This window comes from Aristolochia californica, unplaced genomic scaffold (assembly GCF_029961685.1).
Source record: "Aristolochia californica isolate CCGP_79_NKW_82.1479 unplaced genomic scaffold, dmAriCali1.0.hap1 SCAF_6, whole genome shotgun sequence".
In the NCBI taxonomy this organism is placed as follows: Eukaryota; Viridiplantae; Streptophyta; class Magnoliopsida; order Piperales; family Aristolochiaceae; genus Aristolochia; species Aristolochia californica.
Window position 1 is genome coordinate 689,838 of NW_027182257.1, and position 23,589 is coordinate 713,426.

The following is a 23,589-nucleotide window of genomic DNA, read 5'->3' on the forward strand; positions in this document are numbered from 1 at the left end:
GATTAAGGTGTGGAAAGTCAAATACTTAACACAGATCACCAACATATACCAACAAAATGGATGGTTGGACATGTATTCACTACAGCTTAATGTGTCATTTCCTTTATGGTCCTTTAAATCAACAATAGACTGAAGATAAATGTTTGTATTTTCATTGATAATATTGTAGTTCACTAATTGCAGGAAAACAGATATGTGGATCTATGATCCAGCCTACCCTCAGGAGACCAATATGGTTTATAAAAAGCACAATATACACAGATGTAAACGATAATGTATGCAGAATTATTAAGTTTCTGAAGGTTTTCTGGATCATAAATTGAGACCGAAATTCATGAAGTAGTCGGTACTTTCTAGTTTTTGGGTTGATCTAGGAAATTGGTGTGGTTCATAGGCGATGGCATCTTTGGAGGAGAGTAGATGATCTATATTTGGGGTAGCACTGTCTATCTGATTCTATTTACTGGGAATATAGATGCAGTTCATTCATTGGAGCTTCATCATTTTCTTCATGGATTATTTTTAGCCTGACCCGATGCCTTAGAGGAATCAGTTGAAAGTCATTTGATCTGTTTTTTTTCGTTTTCACCCACAAGTAATTACCATACTTTTACTACGTGTTAAAGAGGTAACTGGCAATTGATGTTCTTGTGGCTCAGTTCTTCACCTGTTGGGTGGTTTGGATTAAATTTTTGGTGGTCAAAATCTCTTGTGTTCAATCTTTTCTCAGGTAACCATGCATGGCAGGAATATCCTTCCATGTATAGGTTCCTTCTTCAACCTTCTTCTTGTCATCCAACTACCACCTACCCATAAAACCAACTTGCACAAGCAAATTTTCCATTTTATTCATGTCGTCTTTTGTTGTGCTGCAATTGTTTTCTGAGAGAGAAGGTAATTGCTTGCATCGCTTCGCAGTTTACTGATGTGGAATTTGAAAGAATACCCTGTATAAAGGTAAGTCTTCAAGATCTTACAGAAGATCTCCAGCGTGGATCCTTGGTCAGAGACATCAATAATTAAATCAAGACCCTTGATCTTGGTGCCTATTTTTTACTGGAATGGTACTCCATGATTGGTGAAATTTTTCTGCCGTGCTTGTTTTTGTTATGTTCTTGATAACTAGAATAGTAGCAACAGGAATCGCCTATGTTGGTACTCCGTTAGCTTTCTTAGCCTGATCTATGCAACTCAGTCAATGTTGCAACAAGTACGAAGAAAAAAATAAAAATAAAATAAAAAAATAAGAAGAAGAAGAAGAAGAAGAAAAGAGGGAGACCTATCTTTTGAAGAATTCCAGATCTCAGTCAAGCAAAAGCTGGTTTGGTAGAGATGATCAAATGGGAACTCACAGGTCGGACAAAAAGACTCTTGACAGGGAACCAAGCCCAAACCAGCATTACCGTGAAAGAAGGAGAAGAAAGTAGAATTTTCAAGCTCAAAACAGGAACCTTTTGAACTAGTCAACAAATTGACCCAGGAGACGTCATATCTTCCGTAAGTGACATGAGAAGTCTCTGATGCAAGAATCTGGGTTTAATTTCATTTTTTTTTTTAAATAAACTTTCTGTTACGACTCAATTGGTTCCATTTCAGACATCTTTTGAAAGGCCAATAAAAATACTCTGAAATCTTTGCTTCCACAACTGAACAACATTCCGTTTCATATTTCTGTAAATGGCCAAACATGTACGTAACCTGAAAATACAAACCCAGATCTGTAACATTTGTTGTGTCTACTGTACAGTATTTCTCCCTCTCCTCGTTCAAATGCCTGGGCCTGTCCTTAACCTAATTATGTCAAAAATGCATATGCTAATATCAGGGTTTAGATTCTGTTAATATTGCATTTCTTGCCGCACAGTTTGATACTTGACATGTATTGGAGATACAGGTAACACTGCTCATCAAACCAACTTGGGTTTTGCAAGATTGAGAAGATTAACACGGTAACTCCTTCCCTTCTTTTGTTTGTTCCTTAAGGGTTCGGAACCACTAGAAAAAAAAAAAAAAAAAAAGAGTTTCTTTTCTCTTGTTTGGATGTCCGTGGAAAATGAGGGAGAAAATGAAAGAGAAATATAGTTTCTTTTATTTAGATACGTGTGGAAAAAATAAAAAAAAATTAGTATTATTTTTAAATAATTAATAATATTTTAATTTTTTTATGACTGACATTTTCTCTACCCCTTTTAATTTCTTTTCTTTTCTCTAGGAGTTCCATCATTGTAAGATGGAAAATTTTCTTTTCTCTCTACGATTCTCTATTATTAAACAGTAAAAAATTATTTTCTTTTTCCTTTTCTTTGATAGAGATTCCAAATAAATGTGGAACCAGATTTAGATTGAAAATTCTAGGTCTCATTGTTTTGCACTGTTATCTTACCAAAAAAAAATTATTTAAAATTATTTAGTGTTTTATATTGGAGATAGGGTTTGTAGGAAAGGTAGGAAGCATGCCCTGCATTTCCCAACTTCCTATAGTGAGAAATAACAGAAGAATGGTGAGTAAAAAGAGCATGAAGATTGTTGATTGAAGTAGTAGTTGGTAAAAACCATGAGAGACATTCCCTCTCTTATTTTTAATTTTTTACCTATTCATTCTTTAAATACTAGTAAAAATTAAAACCCCAGTTATCTAATGAGTTTTTTTCTCTGCCCATCCACTTTCTGTGAACGCATCTTTCTCGAACAAATTTGAGTTTGTTTTTGTTTTTAATTCCAATTACCCTTTCTAGTTTCAAAATTCCAGTTAAACCCCTGTAATATCAGTAATTATGTTCGTTTAAGGGTATACCGTCTACCCTCTCCTTAGAGCGAACTTTTTCGAAAGTAAGGAGTAGAGTATAATTACTTTATATTTGGGTGTGAGTATGGTTTTTTAATTCTTAAGGGTATAAGTATAATAATTTTGCACTGGTTAAAAAACCGTCGCGGTTGGGTTAGTTTTGGTTGCCGGTTTGCATGCATGGAATATTACTATGTGGTCCCCTACTTTGTTTTTCTTAAGAAAACGGAAAGTTAGTTCACGAAAATGCCCTTGTCTGCTTCTAAAAGGATGTTTTTGTTTTCATTTTTATTGCCTCTATTAAAAAATTAAAAAAAATCTAATAACCCCAAATAGTAAGCTTCTAAGCCTTCATGAGCGAACAGGATCGTCTTAACGATGTGTACTTTTACCCTAAACTTTCGGGAATTTTAAGGATGGTATTTTGGTGATTCCAAATGAAAGGGAAGGGTTAATCTATGGGATCAGCTTTTGATAATAATGAAGCCGAGCCGAGAGACCTACATTTCACGCGCAAGATCAGAATACGGATATTGATGTGGGCCCCACCGAAGGGAATCTCAGTAACAACCTCTCTGCCCTGAAAGGGCAATCAAAGAGTCCCGGTTCGCCTATTTCTTCGTCTCCATCTCTCTCCCACTGATCCTTCTCTGCTCTTCGTGTCCGAGGAAGAAGACAGTGAAAGGGACCCATTTCTGCCTCCCTTTTTTCTCCTGCCACTGAAACATCTCTTTCTTCATCCAAATCGCCCTTTGAATCACTGGAAGATTGCGTTGAATTTCGTGTATGAATTAATAAGCTGGTTTGGGTGCTCTTGAGGGGTGATGAATCATGAATGGATGGAGTTCTTGTCTGGGTTTTATTTGATAGAACTGTTACTGAGACAAAGCGACCGAGTTTCTCTTTTCTGTCGTCGTCGTCTGGTTTGAACCCTATAAGTAGTTCTCTCTTCGTGACCAATCCGGCCGGGTGTGAGTCGATTGCCTTTCTGTTTCAGTTTAACCGAATAATATTCTTCTGAGTTGTTACTGATTTTGTAGTTCCCCAGACGCAAGGAACTGTAATTTTGTTATAAAAAAGCCGTTTGGTGAATTCAGGCTCGTGCCCTTTCGTTGTCTTGGAGGTTCTTCCTTCCATTGTTTTGCTTCCTGATCAGGTATGTTCAATCATATTCTTTAATGTTCTCTGGCTCCATGGGCGGAAATTTCATTCTTTTCCTGATATGAGTCTCTTTTAGCTTTTTCGATTTCGTTCAAAAACATGTCTTCTATCTAGAGTTAAGGGTCTGAGACAAGCTCCGTCTCCTCTCAAATGGAAAGCTGGTTTCGATTTTGGGGTGCATGTTTTTTCACTGTTTTGGCATGACCAGCTCGCAGTCATATTGATATTTCTGCTATTTGATGCAGAGAAAGCCCAGAATTAAAGCAGCCAAAGAGGAAGGAGGAAGAAACAGGAGAGCTAGCTTGAGCTGCAAAGAATAAGAAAAATGTTTCGTGAATCTGATTATTTTGATGCCCACGATCCTCATCCTCTGCCGCTACCTGTCGATGGGCTTTCTTCCCAAACTGCAACTAATAATAACTTGGAGGAAAACCTCAAACTCTCCAATTTCTCCATGGAAGACTTCTCCAACAGCAATAATCATACTTCTGAAGGAGGACCCGCGGCCACCATGGGACTGGACCTGCAAGAACACATGGGTTTCGACCTGGACCATGACTACAACAGCCACTTTATAGAAACTGCACTTCGGAGCTCCCAACAGGCTCTCCAGATGAGCAGCTGGGACAACAATGGCGTCCATGACATGCAAGATAATCTCTCCGTTGGCAGCGCTCATCTCTTCCATAATCAGCAACTGAACGACCAAGTCGCGCTTCAGCAGCAGGATCTCAATCTTCAGTGCTTCGGTTCGTCCCAGTACGGGGCTCCATCTTACACCGCCCCTGACCTTCTGAACCTCTTACACCTGCCCCGGTGCTCCATGCCTTCTATGCTCCCCCATGCTTCGTCTCTCTCCTTCAACGATGCCGGAAAGAAATCTGGAAATTTCCACAACCTGGACATCTTTGGAGAGCTCCCGGCTGTAGGTAACGATAACACTTCCGGCTCAAGCGTTCTGTACGACCCGCCGCTGCAACTTAACTTCCCTCAGCAGCCACCACCGCCCGTATTCCGCGAGCTCTTCCACACTCTGCCGCCGAATAACTACGGCTTGCCGGCGTCAAGGGCTGCCTCCTTCTTCGGAGGGATGGAAGATCGGGAGGTGAATGGAGGAATTCTTCAAGAGGGAGAGAACTCGGTCTTGGAGTTCAGGAGGGAAGTGGGTGGTCTAGGAAGGGGAGAGGCCAGAGGAGCCAACCATTTTGCCACTGAAAGGCAAAGGAGAGAGCAGTTGAATGAAAAGTATAAGGCGCTGAAGTCACTTGTTCCAAACCCTACAAAGGTATTCGTTCGTTCTCACTAAAAATCTTCTCTCTTACGCTTCTGCAGCTTCTCTCTATTATATGCATTTAATGGCAGTTTAATCTTAATCATGTGCTACAAGCTGACAAACCTCAGACATGTTTTTCTGTTCCTTTCTCCCGTATCTTCAACTTTATAGATTTCATGTACAAATGGCAGGATCGCGTTGCTGTTAGTACCGTCTCTGTCTCAGTTTTCCTATTCTAAACTTGCTTTTTTGCTACTGGTTTGTCCATCCTCGTTTCTCGTACCTTCTCAAATACAGTATTTTCTGAAACTTTCACATGTCTTATAAGGCCTCTCGACCCTTTTCAATGGAGGGTCGATGATGGTCTTCTCATGAATTCTCTCAGCCACTCGCGGCTCTGCTAATGCCTTGCTCTTTGTTCTATATAGAGTGACAGGGCCTCGATAGTGGGAGACGCAATCGACTACATCAAGGAGTTGTTGAGGACGGTCGATGAGCTGAAGATCTTGGTGGAGAAGAAGAGATGCGGGAGGGAGAGAAGCAAGAGGCTCAAGTCGGAGGACGAAGCGGCCGCTGACATGGAAAGCTCCTCCATGAAACCCACTGATAGGGAGCACTCGTCTAATGGATCCCTGAGGAGCTCATGGCTTCTGAGGAAATCGAAAGAAACTGTGGTCGACGTTCGGATCATAGACGATGAAGTTAACATCAAGCTGACCCAACGGAAGAAGGTGAATTGCCTGCTCATTGTGGCGAGAGTCCTCCATGAGCTGCAGCTGAATCTCCTCCAGGTTGCTGGTGGAAACATCGGGGATTACTACATTTTCATGTTTAACACCAAGGTGATTATCCTTGAATCTCTCCTGCTAGTAATCCTTAAAAACCTAGTTCGATCTTCATCGTCTAAAATTGTTTTTTTTTTTTACCATTCCATACAGATCAGTGAAGGTTCTTCTGTGTATGCAAGCGCCATTGCCAAGAAACTCATTGAAGTTCTTGACAGACAACATCCAGGATTTTCATCTGCTACCTAGTGTTGGCAAAACCATTTCAAGGGCAAATTATTTTCTTATCTAAGTCAAAAGGTGAAGGTGATCATAATACTTCTTGTCGGCAACAAATGGTGGGTTTTCTCTTGTAAGGCCTTGGAGCCACCTCCGAAGGTCTAGCTTGGACTCATTTTGACATACTTTTTTAATAAACAATCTAGGATATGGTTTTCAAGATTACCTCGTGTTTAATATGAGAGATCCAATTGCCCCATTAATTTGGCTATCAGTTTTTCTCTTTTTAAGAGTGAGCAGTGGTAAATCTACCATGAAACCAACGAAACCAAGCAGTAATGGCTTTGAAAGTGATTTAGTAAGCCATAAACCACAGTATCTGAAACCGTGAAAAACCTCCACTATGGTGATCTATCATTCATGAAGATAAATGTACCTTCCAAAGTGTTTTCATGTAGTGCTGGATGCTTGAAATGCTATCTTTATTGTTGCTTTAAGAAGAGAGAATGATTTCTGCTTCAATCAGTTACAATTTTCCTTCAGTGTATGTACTGTAATTTGTGAATGTGACTGAATATGTTAATTGTCTGTAAACAGCCATGTCCATGGAAGCAAACAATAGAAAAGCAAACTCTATAGGAAAGACTAATCTTTTGCATGGATATTTCTAGCTTGTTCTTGTAGTTCTCCTCTGGACTTGGTCTTCCCTTCATTGGACCTTAAGCTTAATCAGTCAGACTAGATGATCAGTTCAGTTTCAACCTTGTTTGTATCTCAGTAGTCTTACCCATCTAGTGGGTAAGATGATATTCTGATGAACTTCAAATAAAAAATATAATTATGTTTTTTTTTTTGTAAGCTTAAATCAATAACCAAACCCAGAAGAAATTCAAGTCATTCTGTCATTACAAAATAATTCTTATGTAGGCTATGATGAAGTTTCTGATGAGCTTCTAATGGGTAGTGTTTGTATCTCTATATTTTCTTTTAAGCTTAAATCATGAACCATACCCAGAAGGAATTCAGGTCATTCTGTCACTACAAAGTGATTCTTATGAAGTTTCTGAGGAGCTGCTAATGAATTCAAATAAGCAATATATGAAGAAAAGAGCTTCTTACTGGTACATTCTGATGATGTGCTTCTTATGACTAATTTTCTTACTTAAGGACAAAATAATTTTGATCAGTGCTTTAAATCAGATCACCTTCAACTTTCATCTCAATGAATTATTAGTTGATTCACATATGAACAAAGTTATATGAAATCTCTTATGAGGTGGTAACTTACACTAAAAAAACTGAAACAGCATGAGATATTAAGAAATATATGTTTGAAACTAATGAACATGAAGAAGTAGAACTTCTTCCCTTGCTAACCAAAATAGAAAAATTACCTAATTCACTTCAATTAAGTTAATTAAATCTACATTTGATTGATATTTGATAGAATAAATCTACTTTGCCCCATCCATGGATAATTTTACAATTCGAGATGATCCAATCAATTTTTTGAAAATTTTTATTCAACCAAACACCTTTCAAGATGCTCAAAACAAGTATCTCTCAAAAGTTAGGCCTAACATAATGTTTGCACACACACCTTATGATAGTATTCTCATACACATTTATCAAAATTATGATAAAAGAGACATTATAAGCTATCATGGATGGCCACGAGGGGGTAAGGGGCCATGGCCCCCCATACCAGGAGGTGGGTGTCCTACGTTTCGAATTTTAAAGGGGGCAACAAGATTACTCTCCTTTTGGAGTAAGTAAAACGTCTTAAAGATAGGGATGCCCACCCCCACAGCTACCACAGCCTCGCAGCCTCTTTGCCACAACGGGATCACGCTTGACGTGGAACAACTACGTAGTCACAAAACTGACAGTTAATGGATCAATGACCCCATGGCCCACAGAATATTCGGAATCTTGACGCTCAGCACGTGAGGCCTATTGGCCTCTTAATGAACCGCACGTGCCCTGTAAAGCTTTGGAGTATAGCGGTACTAGGAAGATGAAACAGAGCCCGTGGGTCCCACCAAGACAAACGGACAGAAATAGCGCGACGCGTAGCGGAGAAGTTTTTTTCACGCGCCGGGAGTAACACCGGTCCACCTTTTATACCAAGCCAGTGGCTCGATCCCGACCCCCTCTCCCCCCACTCCCCCGAGGCTAACCAGTCTCACCGCAGAGACAGAGAGAGAGAGAAAGAAGACTTCCGAGTTCTGAGTTCCGAGTTTCGAGTTTTGAGTTTCGATTTTCGCCTGTGAATCTCGTCGGAGTGGAGGAGGAGCGGAGGACGGAGGACGGAGGAGGGGGAGATAAGGGGTATCGGGATTCTGTCCTATTTGCGAAACGGGACAGGAGGGGCCACTTGTCGCAATCACGTTCCGATCGATGAGAGTTGGAGAGAACCCTAGAAATGGGAGTAACTGGAGTTTGAATGGGAACCCTGACGAGAAACCCCTCCAGTCCCGACGGATCCACGGTGAAGGGTGGTACACCGGTTCGCTGGCAGCATTACATGTTCGCGTTATCGTTTGCCGGGGGCTGAGCAGGTCGGTCGTTTGACTGCCTGACTGTAGGGTGTTGGGTTCTGTAAATTGTTTTTTGGGTTTTCTAGGGTTTGGTGTTGAGTGCGGAGAGACGGATGGGGATTTCGGAGGGGTTACCGGAGGGAGCGGAGGTGGATTGCAGCGCGGGGACGATTGTTTGGGTGCGGCGGAGGAATGGTTCTTGGTGGCCGGGGAGAATTCTTGGGTCGGACGAACTTTCGGCTTCGCATCTTATGTCACCGAGATCTGGGACGCCGGTTAAGCTTCTTGGAAGAGAGGATGCCAGTGTGTAAGTCTGTGTTGATCTACTTGAATTTGGCTGTAGATTTTCGCTAGTGTAGAATGATTAAAGCTCATTTTCTTCTCCATTTGATGGTTTTTCCCAAGTTTTTGTTTTCCCTTTTATGCAAATTTATCTGGAGCCTTTGTACCCGCTCCTTCTAGTCCCCCTTTCCCGTGGCTGGAGGTTTTCTCACAATGTGCAGTGTGGTAGATACAGAGACTTCCTATGTAATTTTTCCTCAAGTTTTATGGTTTTATATGTTCATCTTCCACCGTCAAAAAGCATAAAATGTGCTTAATTTCGTAAGAAAATGTTATAAGGTTTTGGAGAATCCTCCCATTAAATTGTTCTTCCTATATTTGAAATACCTGTGGTCTATTAAGATTATTCAAGTAGGATTTTTTACGGTTATTTTTAAAAATTTGTCTTTTGAGAGCTTGTTTGATTCTAGTTCCTTGGCACGTTTGAGAATCAGTGTATTTTACGGTGGAATTTTTTGTAGTCTAAGGTCATCATAGGAAAATTTTTATGCCATCCACGAAAAGGAGAATCTTCTCTTCATATGATCCATATTGTCTTACAAAGTGTGCAGATTGGCAGAGGGAAATGGGGATTACTTGTTTATTATATGGTCTTTGGTGTTTAGAGTCCTCAAAAAAGTAAAAAGCCGGTTTGGAGTTGCCGAATAAGAATCTTGCATTTTTATGTTGGCTGTTATCTTTTGTTTTGTGGCTTCAATCCTATTTTTATTGCTCACTGTCTCAAATAAGTGTGTGTGTTTTAGTCTGAAAGATGGATCTTAGTGTTAAACCATTATTGAGACTATCCTAATTGTTAAGACAATTCTTTGAAGAGATTGTCTAACTAGTTGTTTAAAAAATTATTTGAATGGTGAGAAAGAAGAGATATATTTGAGTACTATGTTCGTCATGATGGGAGAGCAAGATAAACAGTTAAGTAATGGTAGCCATGCTCAATGGAACATAAAATTTGCAAATGAGACCATGAATTTGTAGACAGCTGACTCATCATAGTTAAGCAATGAAGATGATGGAGGATTAATTTATGTTCTTGAAAAGGAATATGATTAAAGGGGAGAACCAATTTGGACATCAGAAAAGCAAAGATATTCTAATTTGTCAGAGTCCGGACTAACTGATCTGCCAGGAGCTCTTGATTTAGCCAATTATATTCTAATTCGTAGATATTTATGTTTCAGTCTCATAGGTGCATCTGTATGCTCTAATGCTGTTCCTTGTTGATTGTTACACATGATTTTTTATTTTTATTTTTTGACGAAAGATTGTTACATATGAATGCTCCTAATATTGTTGCTTTCCTGGTCAGTATTTCACATTTTTAAAGAACCTTTCAGGATGAGCACAAGTTCTATTTTAACGTTTATATATGAAATTGTCTGTGCATTGGGACTTTGGTTCAATGGTCACAAAAGGGGTTTATAGTGCGAGTTCTTGAGTTGAATTCTCACTGGGATTGGTGTTGAGCATGCGTAGAAAAATGAAATTGTCGTAGCAGATGGTGGCATTGTGTTCTATGCTTTATGTCTTTGTCTTTCTTTATGTCCAGAAATAACTTGAGGATGACAATGGGTGGAAACACCATAAGTGTCTCCTCCAATGGTTAATTAAAGATATTTTGTTTTTCTCTGTAAACTTTTTAGTATGGTAATTTTCTATAAAAGAGTAAATATTTGAACCTGTGGTATATAAATGCAAATTTTAAGAATGAACTTCTTGTAAAATATTTTTTACAGTTAATCATCCTTTTTGACGAATTGACTGTTGATTGTTCTTTTCTTGCAGTCTGTTTTCTTTGCTGGTTCCTAGAGCCACTAAAACTAGATTGCCTGCATTGGGATGGATGGAGCTAATGACCCTTCCAAACAGTGAAAATCTCTGATATGATTTTCTATAATACTCCCACAACCTTAAACTCATGAATGCTCCTGGACTCTGCAACTGACCACTTCCATCTCAACAAGAGATTGAGAGCTTCAGAAATGCTCCAAGCAATGATGTAGGACCCAGCATCATGGGTTGGGGCAAGAAAATTTCTTGTGTTCCCTTTGTAAGGACTTCCAAACACTAGGAAGGGCATCCTCCAGACAAATTGTGAGAATATTTCTCACTAACACATCAAATGATGGTGTCACATTACAATCTAGTTCAACTATCACGTTTGCTTCTTAAGAAGCCTCTGGTCTTTATAGATGTACTGAGGGACTGTTTTTGACATCTTTAACCGTGAATAATTTTTTAAAATCTGATTGTATGGGTTTTGACAAGTATTAAATATGAGAAAAATTATGAAGTAATCATAAATTAAGCATTTTAAAAGTTATCTTTTCAGCCAATTCTTCCGGAATACCCTTGAAAGTATTTTGAATGGGTCTTGCATCATTAAAATTCAAGATAGCAGACACAGACCTATTTTTATTGGAAGTTTGAAAGACTCTTGATAGCCTATCTATCTATCATCAATCTCTACTGCACCAACATATTTCCATACCTTTATTTTTTTATTTTCTTTAGCTTGAGTTACTACCTCGTTGTGGGTATATGTTTTTGTGACTTCAATGTACTGTTGCCACTACAATAAACAAGAAAAACAAAGCAACTCTTTCTTTCTTGTTAAAATTACTTGCCTTATCAAACATTCCTTCTATTGAAAATTATCTGTGTAAGCTAGTCTTTCCTATGCTTGGTAAAAAGGTTCATCTTGTTTTGAATAGTAAAAAGAAGTATATTTTTTTCTATTTCTGTTAACTACTAACATTTGGGTTTTTCCTCGTTACGTCTTAGGGATTGGTACAATTTGGAGAAATCTAAACGTGTGAAAGCATTTAGATGTGGAGAGTTTGATGATTGCATAGAAAGGGCTGAATCTTCTCAGGGTGTCCCCATAAAGAAAAGAGAAAAATATGCACGTCGAGAAGATGCTATTCTTCATGCCCTTGAACTTGAGAAGCAGCAACTTGAAAAGAAACAGCAGAAGTTTGGCATCACTTCTGACCAGATGACTGAGAAGGTAGGCCCTTCAGAAAATCTCTTGGACAACAATGAGGCTACAGACCCTCGAAAATATGTACTACACCGATCAAATCCACATTCTAAGATATCAAATTCATCTCTTGAGGAAGAGGGCTTGGGCAATTCTTTATTTGTTCAAAAAGGAAAATATGTGAGACAAGGAAGTTGGGAAGATGATAACTCTGAAGCTGTCCCTCGGATGAGAGGTTTGCAAGATTTTGGGCTTCGGATTGCTCCATCAAGGAGAAAAATATCTACACCGCTTGATAATTGTCATGAGCATGTTCTTTCAAATCATGTTAATAGTGGCAAGAATTCTATGGCTATCAAAAGGAAAAGATCACAAGGTGGTTCCACTGAGGAATTGCTCATTAAGCGGCGTGATAGACGTCGACCTCTTGTTCAAGTGTTACAGAGCAGTGCAAAATTGCCATCATGCCAATCTTTGCCATCTAATGGTGATGCTGTGTCTATGTCTACGCAGGGGGAAAGGGAGCAGGTTAGTGTTGTATGTCGGGCAAAAAGGAGCAAATGTATCTATCTTCCGGCTGAGTCAGATGAGTGTTTGAATCAGATAAATTTTCCTTCTGATCAGATGCAGCTAGCTGGCCCTGTGATTGAAGAAGAAGAAGAAGAAGCATGCTCTGGATCATCAGAGGAGGAATCTGATTCATCACAGAGGGATTACTTAGATCCAGACTTGGAGGAGGAAACAACTTTACTTTCAGGTTAAATTTCAGTCTAATTTTCTTTGCAGGGAAAAATGTGGATATAGAGTCTCTTTTACTTATATGCCTACACATACACACATACACCAGATACGTTTGATGTCATTGTAGTGTATGTACTTTCTATGACATAGGGGATGTTGACCACACACACATACCAGATACATTTGATGTTGTTGAAGCATATGTACTTTCTATGACATAGGGGATTGACCACTTGATGGTCATGCTTGTATGATTAGCTTCATTTATTCATTGCAAATTGATGATATGTTTTATATTTATTTGTCTGTAAGGCACTTGTTGTGGTTTTTGGGATGCAATCAACTTTTTTTTGTGGGTATTTATGATGCTGTTGTAGTAGTTGTTTTCTCTCCCCTTCTGTTTTCTTAATGTCTCTCACTCTTTAAATTATTTTTCTGGAGGTTTGGCCCAACTTAGTTTGTTCTTGATTTTTCTTGTTCTCATGATAGTTATATTAATTCGTTACTATCACTAAGAACAAGCTATCTACAGTTGCAATATGATCACAATTTAATCAATTTATTGTCACCATTTGTTATCTCTCTATTCTTTATCAAACAACTCATGTTTTTCTTTTCAGCAAATCCTGGTGTTTTTATTTGTTAGATAAATTTATTAAAAAAATAGCACGTGTGCTTCTCTGAACATATCTGTTGGTTGGTGTTCAGATCCTCATCCTCTGACAGCAGAGGGACCCACGTATTCTGGTAGGAGCATGCAAAAAAGGCAACTAATGAACTTGAGGATCTTGATGAGTATCACTAAGAGCAAGCTATCTACAGTAGCAATGTTATCTCATTCTAGTCAACTCATTGCACCATGTGTTTTCTCTCTATACTTTATCAAACAACTTGTCTTTTATCTTTTCAGAAAATCCTGGTGTTTTTATTTGTTAGATAAATGTATTTTGAAAAAAGAAAAGGAAACAATAGCATATGTGCTTCTCTGAACATGTTTGTTGGTTGGTGTCCAGATCCTCATCTTCTGGCAGCAGAGGGACCCACAGATTCTGGTAGAAGCATGGAAAAAAAACAAGCTAATGAACTTGAGGATCTTGATGACTCAAGTTATGGTTCTCAGCTTCAATTGCAGGAGCAGACTGCTGGTATCTCTGCAAATATGGGAGGTTCGAAATGGCAATTAAAGGGGAAGCGCAACATTCGTAATTTAACCAAGAGGTCATTGGAGGTTAATGATGGTACACATCCTGTTTTTACTGCTGAGAAATGCAATGGGTCCACTCATGGGGCAGTTCGTGAAAGCAAAGGGAATGTGGTTGTTACCCCAAGGATTGGTCATAGGGCTTCAGGACAAGGACTTTATGGTAGAGGTGATGGATTAAGTTATAGATACGATGAGGGTGAATTGATTGAGAATGACTTGGTGCAGGCCCCAATGGAATACAGCAACAGAAGATACCCTTTCATGTTTAAGTCATCGAATAGGGACAGAAGGAGAAGAAATCATGATCTAACTGATTCAGATGAAGACTCTCAAGCTGGTTTAAGAGGCTACTGGGAAGACTCAGATGAGGGCTTTAACCCAGTTTATGTTGGCCATCTTGGCAATGGGATGGATTCAATGCTGGTAGATGTCGACTTGAAGGTCCAGGCAAGTTATCAAGGAGAGAGGGTCCCTCTGGTCTCTTTAATGAGCAGGTTGAATGGGAAAGCCATTGTAGGACACCCGGTCCAAATAGAGACCTTGCCAGATGGTTCCACCGATGTTCTCCTCTCTACAAATATCTACATGGAGGAAGACAACGATGGAAATTCAGGTCTGACACCTGTTTGGCGGACAGCCAGAAGGACTGCCATGCATCGGGTCCCGCGACCACCTCCTTCATTGGAAGGTGAAGAGGCTGAGTTTCTTCAGTATTCTGATGCTGAAACTAAATACAAGCCTTATGTTGGTCAATTACATCACAAGGCACGTTTTATGAAGAAGAGCTACCTGCATGGACGCAGTCCCCTTGCAGACAAGAGGTCCCCCAAGAAGCAGTTGAAGAGAGCAAATTTGTCTAACCAGAAAACCAGAACCCTCTCCTCAATTGCTATCCAGGACCCCAGACCTTCACATGAAACCCGTGGTTTGATCAAATCGGAGGAGTTGGCACCCTCAATAGCATGTGTCCCAGTTAAATTGGTGTTTAGTAGAATACTAGAAGCAGTTGGGAGGCAACCTTATAACAGATCAGAAAGGAAACCTTCATAGCACTTGACAACCTTACAACAGATCAGAAAGGAAACCTTCATAGCACTTGATAGAACCTGTCTCTTTGGCTCTTTCCTTTCATCCAAAATATCCAGTCATGCACCAACTTTAATGAACTGGAATATTTCGTCTGATTCAATCATACCTCCAGAGTCAGGTCACTCAGGTTGAGTCTCCCTTCTCATTGGGTAATTTTGTTATACTCATTGAATGGGGGGAATAAAATCCCAGCCTGGGCGTGAGGGCGTAGATTCTGTCAACCCATGTAAATTTTGTCTTGGCACAGATATGTTGTATAATCTTATTCAAATTGCTTCTGGGGAGATTGGAAACTAGGTTTAGTTGGGATCCACCTGCAGGTGTTCCATTGGGTAGCAGAGGGCAGGAGCATCAACATAGCTTCATTTTAATCAGGGCCAGTGAGCTCTTGTAAAGTAGTTACTGCAACTTTTAGGATGGCGGATTTTGTCCTGCCACTCACAAATAGAATAGAACATTTCAGATGATGATATTGTGAAAGATCCAGAAATGGGACTTTTTCTTATGTTATGGTATACTTTCGGAAGGCCATCAGAGAATAGTTTATGGCTTCTATGGGCTTCTCGTTCTGTTTCAGCATATTAGAAAAATGTTATCTAGTGGGATCCAACCTGAGTAAAGGTAAACATGCCTTCTTGTACAGGATTATGCTATCCAAATTCCAAAATTATGCTTCAGCTATTTCATTTCTTGTGGAATAATTTATTTCGTAAACAAGCAATGGGTCGTACATTGCTAACTGATTATGTCTTCTCACCTCAAAATGTGCTTTACGTGCTTAGTTTTGGCGAAAAGTTCATATAATAGAGGCATTGAAGGCTGCCAGTTGAATTGAATCAAAAGGGTTTACTATCACTGTAAATACAAGACAAAACACAGGGGTCTTAAGAGTCGTTTTCCATGAAACCTTACATCAGTTCAATATCAGAATTTTATGTTTCGCACTTCCACATTCAATTTTCTTTTGGGGTTCACTATTTACAAACATAATATTATCAAAAAGTAAGTTTATCTGAAAGCTGTCCTGAAGCTTACATGAACCAAGATTTTAAGCTGTATAAAATAGGGCTTCGATAACATTGCCTAGTGAAGATACTACAGGAATGAATTGATGAATACAGAAAAAGTCTGATAGCAAGGTAAAGAGTATATGATTAAATAAAGTAGATGTTCTTCACACTCTTTCAGATGATATATACCTGAGATCCTCCAAACACCAGAATTGCCTTTCACTGGCATTTTAGCCATGACATAAAAAAAGCTCTACAGACCTTATAAAGTTGTTCTTCAAAACCTTTTTTTTGTAAGACAATACTACTAAGCATGATCATAATCTGAGTTGCAATCCCTCAGCTGCACAAAGTTCACAAGGTAATTTTTAGAACAAAAACTTTTTTACATATAAAATACCAATCAAAACAAACCCTCCCCCACCCCACCCACAATATGAGAAAATTCAAAAAAAAAAAAAAAAAAAAAAGATCAATCAAATGAAAAAGAAGATTTACCTTGTGAATAACATCCTTTGTAACATCTAAAATTGATGAAGCTTCTTTTGTAGCCTTTAGACAGTTGATACGGTCCCGTAGAAGACTGTTATGCTCTCCAATCTAAAAGCCAAAAGCACAACCTCACATTTACTGATAGTTGGATTTCTTGCAAGAAAGAATTTTTTTTTTTGCAGAATAAAGAGAAAATCAATGTAGGAAGCCTTCTAAGATGGCATGAATTGATAGAAGTCTTGGAGGAAAGCTATGCCCATCTGAAGCCATCTTATCTCCTGTCTGTGATCACTAGTAACAATCACATGGTTACTCTCATTAAACATCACAACAGATCAAAGCTTTTAAGTATATTGTTTGAAACATGACATTTTATTGTCTAGAAAAAAAAGAGGGGAAGGGAAGAAGAGTTTTGTTTAATAGGCCACACCTTTTCCAACATATTTTCCAGGTAATGGATTTCATTCTTCTTTGCTTCTAACTCTCCCTGTTTGATATCTGCCAAACTTATCCTGCATTTTAGAAATTCTAGGGTGAATAACAATTTCCAAGATATCATGTTCAATTGAGATTCACAAGAGACGCCAAAATGAAAAATGGATTATAAGTGTAGAGATAAATGTTTGAAAAGACCATATAATGTGAAAAGATATTATCAAGATCCACCAAATTGCAAAGGCATTACCTCATAAACAACTTCAGAAGCCAAGAAGTAGTCCAGGTGATAAGACAATTGCTTTGGAAAAAAAAGATAAATCACATAATAATGCACGTATTGAACAAATAAAACACCAAAAAAATCAATTTTACATTTTGGATATTTAGGAGTACATAAATCAGTAAATTTGCACTTCACCAGGAATTGACATAGATAAATTTGCTATAATTGTGGCAGAGTATTTCATATCCAATCTGAACTGAAAAATATTAAGAAATGAGATAGCAAAAATGGTAACTTTTCTTTCAAAATTCATAATGAGGTTGGCACTAGGGTATAAACCCTACAGCCTCCTATTCCAAACAAAATGACAATTTTGCCCCTTATATTCTCATATAATACGGAATCAGGTTATTAACTAAGAATTTAAGCAGAAAAACAAAGACAAACAATTAACCGTACTCAGTAAAATCAAATGAAAAATACCATTTAGTGCAGGAAATTAACTCTTTGAACTTCTTGGCCAAATTGGAGGGCAAAATAATTAAGAATCCATATTCTACATAATGTCATGAGATTTCTAGGTTGTGACAGTCTTCCCAAGTTTTTCTAGCTTTTCATGTTAAGTTCAAACTCTTGTAACTAAACATGGGGCTGCATCACATACCCATCCCCAAAGAGACAGCCGAGTTTTTGCTCTTCCACCATCTGCTCTGCTGTGTCAAGAATTCTACAAACCTATACTTCAGAAATTGCAGACAGTATTCAGAAGAATTAAGACATTAGAAAAACCCAAAAGTTGACAACGTTCACCACTATCAGAAAATGTAAGGTGTAACTTGACACCCAAAAAAAAATCAGTTGGAAGGTCGTCCATGGTAATTAAATTGGTTCCCTGCAAGATGAAGGGTACAATCTTGTCCTTCACAGCCTGAAGGTACTTTCTAGTATAGGAACACAAGAACACAAGCACAACCCAACACACGATATTGGCAATTTGCTGTTATGCAAGTATACAATAAATTGGCCAAATCAGGTTATTATAAAATGGTTCATCCATTGGCAATTGGTAACCAATAATAGCCTCTACACCGTTTACACTAAATTGAGGAATAAGCAGGTTCACATTTGAGATATTGCTCATTTGTATCATTGCTCACAGAAAATTCACCTGAAAACACAAATTTTATGCAAGTCCCAAAGAAAATCATCACTACAGAATATGGATGGGCCTAAGACCTCAAGTTGGTGCAAACCAAGTATTTTTTATGGATGGTAATGTAAAACAATGTGCCCCATCAATCTGTGCTTGATTGTTCATCATTCTTTGGACATGCATTAAAGTATCCTGGATGGCCACAATGATGATATTTTCTATATGGGCCTTTCTAAAAGCAAAAGTCATAGCCAAGTTGCCTTAGGTACCTACAAGGAACACCTTCTTTGGTACAAGTAAAAATTAAAAGAGAATGGAAACATCTACCTGTGATTCTTGGCAGATATTGTCAAACTCCACCTAACAAGATTGAAGAAAATCAGTTGAGACATCAAATTAGTTTTCTATGACTTTTATAAAATGATAATATCATTATGACAACAATTCTGACAAAATAACACAGAAATCAATTCCAGATGGAATTTTAAATAAACTAACTGGTGAAACATAATTAGATTAAATAAGTGGAAACATATTTTCGACATTGGGTTAAGAAAGACACAGAATAAAAGCATATAGTGCAATATAATCAGTACATTATGGACTCAAAACTTATAACCCTTAAAAATGCTTACAGCGGTTGAAAATATATTCACCCTATTTTTTTTCAGGTAGTCATTTAAAAATAATTATAAAACTGCATTAGCAGACTCGAAAATGCTCCAACTCAAGGAGATTAAGAGCATACACTGATGAAGTCTACAGTATTGCATCTAAATCACTAACCAAACTCAAGCAAATGCAATCCAAGAAACAAGAAAAAGTCCATCCTATTCCCATATTATAGACACAGTACAGAGAATCTATAAATATGTGACTAAAATAAAATTCATAAACAAATGACAGTGCAAGCAAGTATTTAGGCATTGAATGATCAATTTTTCCTTATAATATGTAGTAAATAAGTGGCTAAGAATTTGGATACATACCTCAATGATTTCGTGCAGAGAACTGACATACTGAAACACAAATAGAACAAAAATCAGGCCATGGCAAACACGTTGCAGGAAACAGTGCACATGAAATATCCAAGAACCACTAAGCACTAGAAAAAAAAACACACAATGATGTGAAGCCTACATTCAGATATACTTGATAAAGACCTTCCCGCTCAGAATCAGTAAAGGTTGAAAATGCCCTGTCAAATTCCTGTTTGTTCATAACACCAAATAAATGGATCATTTGGCCAATTTCATGAAAATTCACATCTCCAAAAAGGCGTCCAAAATCTGTAATTATTAACCAAATACAGATTCAAAAGTTTCTGTTTTTCATTGATGGCCATGTAACATTAAAGTGAAAATTGATGTTAGCCTCATTAATTGTGAGCAAGATATGATCACAAGGCAAACAACACAAGGTTGTGCCAGCAATTGATGTAGCTACTTCCTAATCTAACTTGCCAACCAAAAGTAGAGGCCAAACATTCAAAAACATCATAAACATCTGACATGAAGAATTTCAAGGACATCATTTTGACATATGAAACTTGTGAAGTTGGGTCCAAGATCCATCCTAAAACGACTAGCCAACTTAATAAACTTTTTTTCCAACTAATAAACTCAAAATTTTAGTACTCAATAATCCATGTGATACTATTCCTTAACACTCGCCCTCACGTGTTGGCCCTCTTTTGTGATTCTACAAGTGGATAATTTAGGTGTAAGCCCTCTTTTGTGATTCTACAAGTGGATAATTTTATGTGTAGGCCCTCTTGTGTGGCTTGACAAGTGGATAATTTTTAGGTGTAGACTCTCTTTTTGTAGCTCTACAAGTGGATAATTTAGGTGTAGGCCCACATATGAATACCTGCTCTGATACCATGTGAAGTTGGGTCCAAAGTTCATCCCAAAATGACTAGCCAACTTAGAAAACCTTTTTCCCAACTAATAAACTCAAGATCATTCTACTCATTATTCCATGTGGGACTATTCCTTAACATAAATTTTGAAAATGAATTACAAAGGGATAAAATTCTGTTGGAGAAGTAAGCAAACATCAGCACACAGATCTCACTAGGTCGTAAGTTTTTTACCTCCTTGAACAGAAGCATCATTCAGTTCCAGTAGAAACTAAATAGCATATGTCAATTTACAAAATAAAAACAAAAATATTACACTTTCATTTTGGCACAAAAGCCACAGAATTTGGAGTATTATGATGATAAACCACAACCCAAGCCAGATAAACACCTCCAATACGCATCACCGACCTGACAAGCTTTTTTTATGCAATATAAAGAAAATGTCAAAACCACTACCAGTGAAAATGTTAAAACTCTCTATCGATTGTGAGTTCCCAGAAGGAGGACTTTGTTCCTTAGTTACCGCACATTTCTTCCTCCAACAAGAATAGCAGGAAGTCAAATAAACTAGAAATCTACAACATTAAGTAACAAAATCAAATTCTCCCACTCAGACTAGATCGGTCGAACATGGCGATAACGAAGGAAGGGGCAAGCAGAGAGAGGGGGGAGGGAGACCTGTTTGGAACATGATTCCAGTAGGGAACGCGTGCACCGCTTAAATGCCCTCTTGAGATGTGACTGTTTCACTCCGAAAGAAGGATGATTCGTAGAGTCCATCCTTTACATCCGAACACTCTCGTCTCTCTCCGAGTCTTCTTTGAGAAGCCAACGCTTCTTCTACGAAGTTAAGAACAGGAAGACTTTGAAAAACAGCTAAGGGCGGTACCGCCGGTACAGAACCTCTCTGAGTTCTGAAAAGAACATGAGTCACGAAAATTCAAATGTACTCATTGGCAGGGAACGTCTCTGCGCTTCCTCACTGAGGCGTAAACTTATTTTCCCTCCTGGAATTCCCGCTCAATGCCCGACAGGCATCGTGTCCGCTCGATAGAGATCGGCACAAGAGTAACGTCTCGGTCAATATGTCTGATATATATTAGATTTCGAGGTTTTGACACGTACCGGAAATCCGATATCCCCATAAACTGGTACCAAGTTTACCAAGTTTACCAAGTTTGCATTCTGATATATATCTTCACCTTTTTTTAATTATGTGAAGAATTCAATTAGTCTTCAACTTCAACTCATCTGGAAAATAGATTCTATTGTTACTGACTCCTAATGAAAAGTATGATATAAACAAGAGAATGAGTAACATTTTATAATATACTTAAATAGAACATATACCTAAACAGATAATTAACCAAAATAAACATAATTATTGTACTTATAAGTGATTTAATGTATAGTATTAAAATATATTATTATCCTAATTAATGAAAAACTATATTATATTACTTAATGATTATAATTTATTATAAATTAATACAATAATTATGTGTGACTATAATAAATTATCAAAAATAAATAAATAAAAGTAAAAAATAACATAAATGAATATAATAAATAAATAAATTATTTTATAATAACATAATATACATTTTAACATAAAAAACTACAAATTTAATATAATAAATAAATTTATTTATTTATCAATAACATAATATATATTTTTATGTATTATTAATTAATAATATATTGCCACAAAATTTAAAACCATTGGTTTAATTAATTATAACAATGGGATAATTAAACCAAAACAATTTATCAAATATTTATTTTAACAATATTTTAATTATGACTATTAAATCACTAATGTAATACAGTAATTATAAAATGAATATATTGAATAAATAAAAATATTTATTTTATAAATAACAAACATAAATTATTATTTTTTATGACACTGGTTTAATTTTTCCTAACTTAGGAAAAATTAACTTCGTTTGCCATTTTCTCGGGGCGTGTCATCTTCCTCAACGACGGGAGACTACGGTGGGCTAATGGGCAACGACAACGGAGCCCAAGAGAGAAGTAAATGATTAGGAAAAAAAGTTTGAATAAGGTTTCCCCATGTTTTTGCCTGAGAGTCAATGAACTGACGTGATTCAAAAGAAATATAATTCATTCTACACTTGCTTAGGGGGGGTTAGTCCACAATTAAGTGGAAATGAAGTGGAAACTTGAATTGAAGTGAGATGAATTGCTTCCACTTTAACTCATGTTTGGGTGTTAGTATAAACGAGTTCAAGTGGTTGGAAAACAGATTCCAGTGTTAGTGTCCCCAAATGAAAAATATGATATAAAAAAGAGAATAAGTAACATTTTATAATATACTTAAATAGAACATATACCTAAACATATAATTAACAAAAATAAGCGTGGTTACTACACTTATAAGTGATTTAACGTGTAGTATTAGAATATATTAATATCCTAATTAATGAAAAATTATATTATATTACTTAATGATTATAATTTATTATAAATTAAAACAATAATTATGGTTTAATTAATTATAACAATTGGTTAATTAAACCAATTAATGATTATAGTTTATTATAAATTAATATACTAATTACGTGTGACTAGAATAAATTATTTAAAATAAATAAAAAGTTAAAAATAACATAAGTGAATATAATAAATAAATAAATTATTCTGTAATAACATAAGGTATAGTTTAACATTAAAACTCACTATTTTAATAAAAATAAATAAATACATAATAAATAAATAAATATATTAATTTATCAATAACATAATATACATTTTAAATATTATTAATTAATAATACATTAACAACAAATGAAAAACTAATGGTTTAATTAATTGGATAATTAAACCAATTATGACGATGTTTAATTTTTCCTAACTTAGGAAAAATTAAACATCGTCTTTGTCTTCCTCTGCGACGGGCTTGGCAACGGCGACGGAGACGACGCTCCGACGGTGCGCCGAGAGGGAGAAAATAGGGAGGCCGAGAGAGAAGAGAAGCCAGGAGGCCAAGGGGCTCTGGCCTCCCGTGCTCTACGACGGAGGTCGAGAGAGGGAGGAAGGAAGGCCGACGGGGGCGGAAAGAGAGGGAGGCCGAGGGGCTCTACGACAGAGCCTCCCGTGCTCTGCGACGAAGGTGGGGGCAGAGGGAGGACGACCGACGGGGGTGGGGGCAGAGGGAGGAAAAAATACTTTGCTGAACAATTGCAGAGGGGTGGGGGGGGGGGGGGACGAGAGGGAGGCCGAGGGGCTCTGCGACAGAGGTAGGGGCAGAGGGAGGACAGTCGACG

The 23,589-nt window shown here is 37.5% G+C and overlaps 3 protein-coding genes across 6 annotated transcripts; 2 read left to right on the forward strand and 1 right to left on the reverse strand.

Annotated features, from left to right (window-relative positions):
* The first annotated feature begins 4,271 nt into the window (after positions 1–4,271).
* LOC137934204 (transcription factor EAT1-like) lies at positions 4,272–6,253 on the forward strand. The gene is made up of 3 exons (XM_068778477.1): positions 4,272–5,231; positions 5,648–6,061; positions 6,158–6,253. The coding sequence occupies exons 1-3, from the start codon at positions 4,272–4,274 to the stop codon at positions 6,251–6,253; spliced, it is 1,470 nt and encodes a 489-aa protein (XP_068634578.1).
* Positions 6,254–8,388: 2,135 nt separating this feature from the next.
* On the forward strand, positions 8,389–15,672 carry LOC137934361 (uncharacterized protein At1g51745-like). Of its 4 annotated transcripts, none has more exons than XM_068778645.1 (5): positions 8,389–9,070; positions 11,887–12,613; positions 12,710–12,842; positions 13,535–13,573; positions 13,840–15,672. In XM_068778645.1, exons 1-5 carry the CDS (start codon positions 8,877–8,879, stop codon positions 15,078–15,080), a joined length of 2,334 nt encoding a protein of 777 aa, XP_068634746.1. In that variant the 5' UTR covers positions 8,389–8,876; the 3' UTR covers positions 15,081–15,672. The 4 variants fall into 4 exon arrangements, with proteins under 4 accessions (XP_068634746.1, XP_068634747.1, XP_068634744.1 ...); XM_068778646.1 differs by having other exon boundaries at positions 11,887–12,112; positions 12,599–12,842; XM_068778643.1 differs by having other exon boundaries at positions 11,887–12,842.
* Positions 15,673–16,253: 581 nt separating this feature from the next.
* LOC137935151 (uncharacterized) lies at positions 16,254–21,335 on the reverse strand. The gene is made up of 8 exons (XM_068779822.1): positions 20,978–21,335; positions 19,576–19,644; positions 19,425–19,454; positions 18,763–18,795; positions 17,947–18,017; positions 17,052–17,133; positions 16,628–16,729; positions 16,254–16,472 (listed from the first exon to the last, which is right to left on the reverse strand). Exons 1-8 carry the CDS (start codon positions 21,077–21,079, stop codon positions 16,437–16,439), a joined length of 525 nt encoding a protein of 174 aa, XP_068635923.1. The 5' UTR covers positions 21,080–21,335; the 3' UTR covers positions 16,254–16,436.
* Between the last annotated feature and the right edge of the window lie 2,254 nt (positions 21,336–23,589).

What these genes read in the sequence shown, in the direction of transcription:
- LOC137934204 (XM_068778477.1), top strand. Translation starts at nt 4,272, where the DNA reads ATGTTTCGTGAATCTGATTATTTTGATGCCCACGATCCTCATCCTCTG. An exon ending in TTGTTCCAAACCCTACAAAG is followed by an intron (nt 5,232 to 5,647) that starts GTATTCGTTCGT and finishes TGTTCTATATAG; the next exon opens with AGTGACAGGGCCTCGATAGT. An exon ending in TTTTCATGTTTAACACCAAG is followed by an intron (nt 6,062 to 6,157) that starts GTGATTATCCTT and finishes CATTCCATACAG; the next exon opens with ATCAGTGAAGGTTCTTCTGT.
- LOC137934361 (XM_068778643.1), top strand. Translation starts at nt 8,877, where the DNA reads ATGGGGATTTCGGAGGGGTTACCGGAGGGAGCGGAGGTGGATTGCAGC. An exon ending in GGAAGAGAGGATGCCAGTGT is followed by an intron (nt 9,071 to 11,886) that starts GTAAGTCTGTGT and finishes GTTACGTCTTAG; the next exon opens with GGATTGGTACAATTTGGAGA. An exon ending in GGAAACAACTTTACTTTCAG is followed by an intron (nt 12,843 to 13,534) that starts GTTAAATTTCAG and finishes GTTGGTGTTCAG; the next exon opens with ATCCTCATCCTCTGACAGCA.
- LOC137935151 (XM_068779822.1), bottom strand. Translation starts at nt 21,079, where the DNA reads ATGGACTCTACGAATCATCCTTCTTTCGGAGTGAAACAGTCACATCTC. An exon ending in ATATCTGCCAAGAATCACAG is followed by an intron (nt 18,018 to 18,762) that starts GTAGATGTTTCC and finishes TCTGAAGTATAG; the next exon opens with GTTTGTAGAATTCTTGACAC. An exon ending in TGGAAAATATGTTGGAAAAG is followed by an intron (nt 16,730 to 17,051) that starts GTGTGGCCTATT and finishes TTTGGCTTTTAG; the next exon opens with ATTGGAGAGCATAACAGTCT.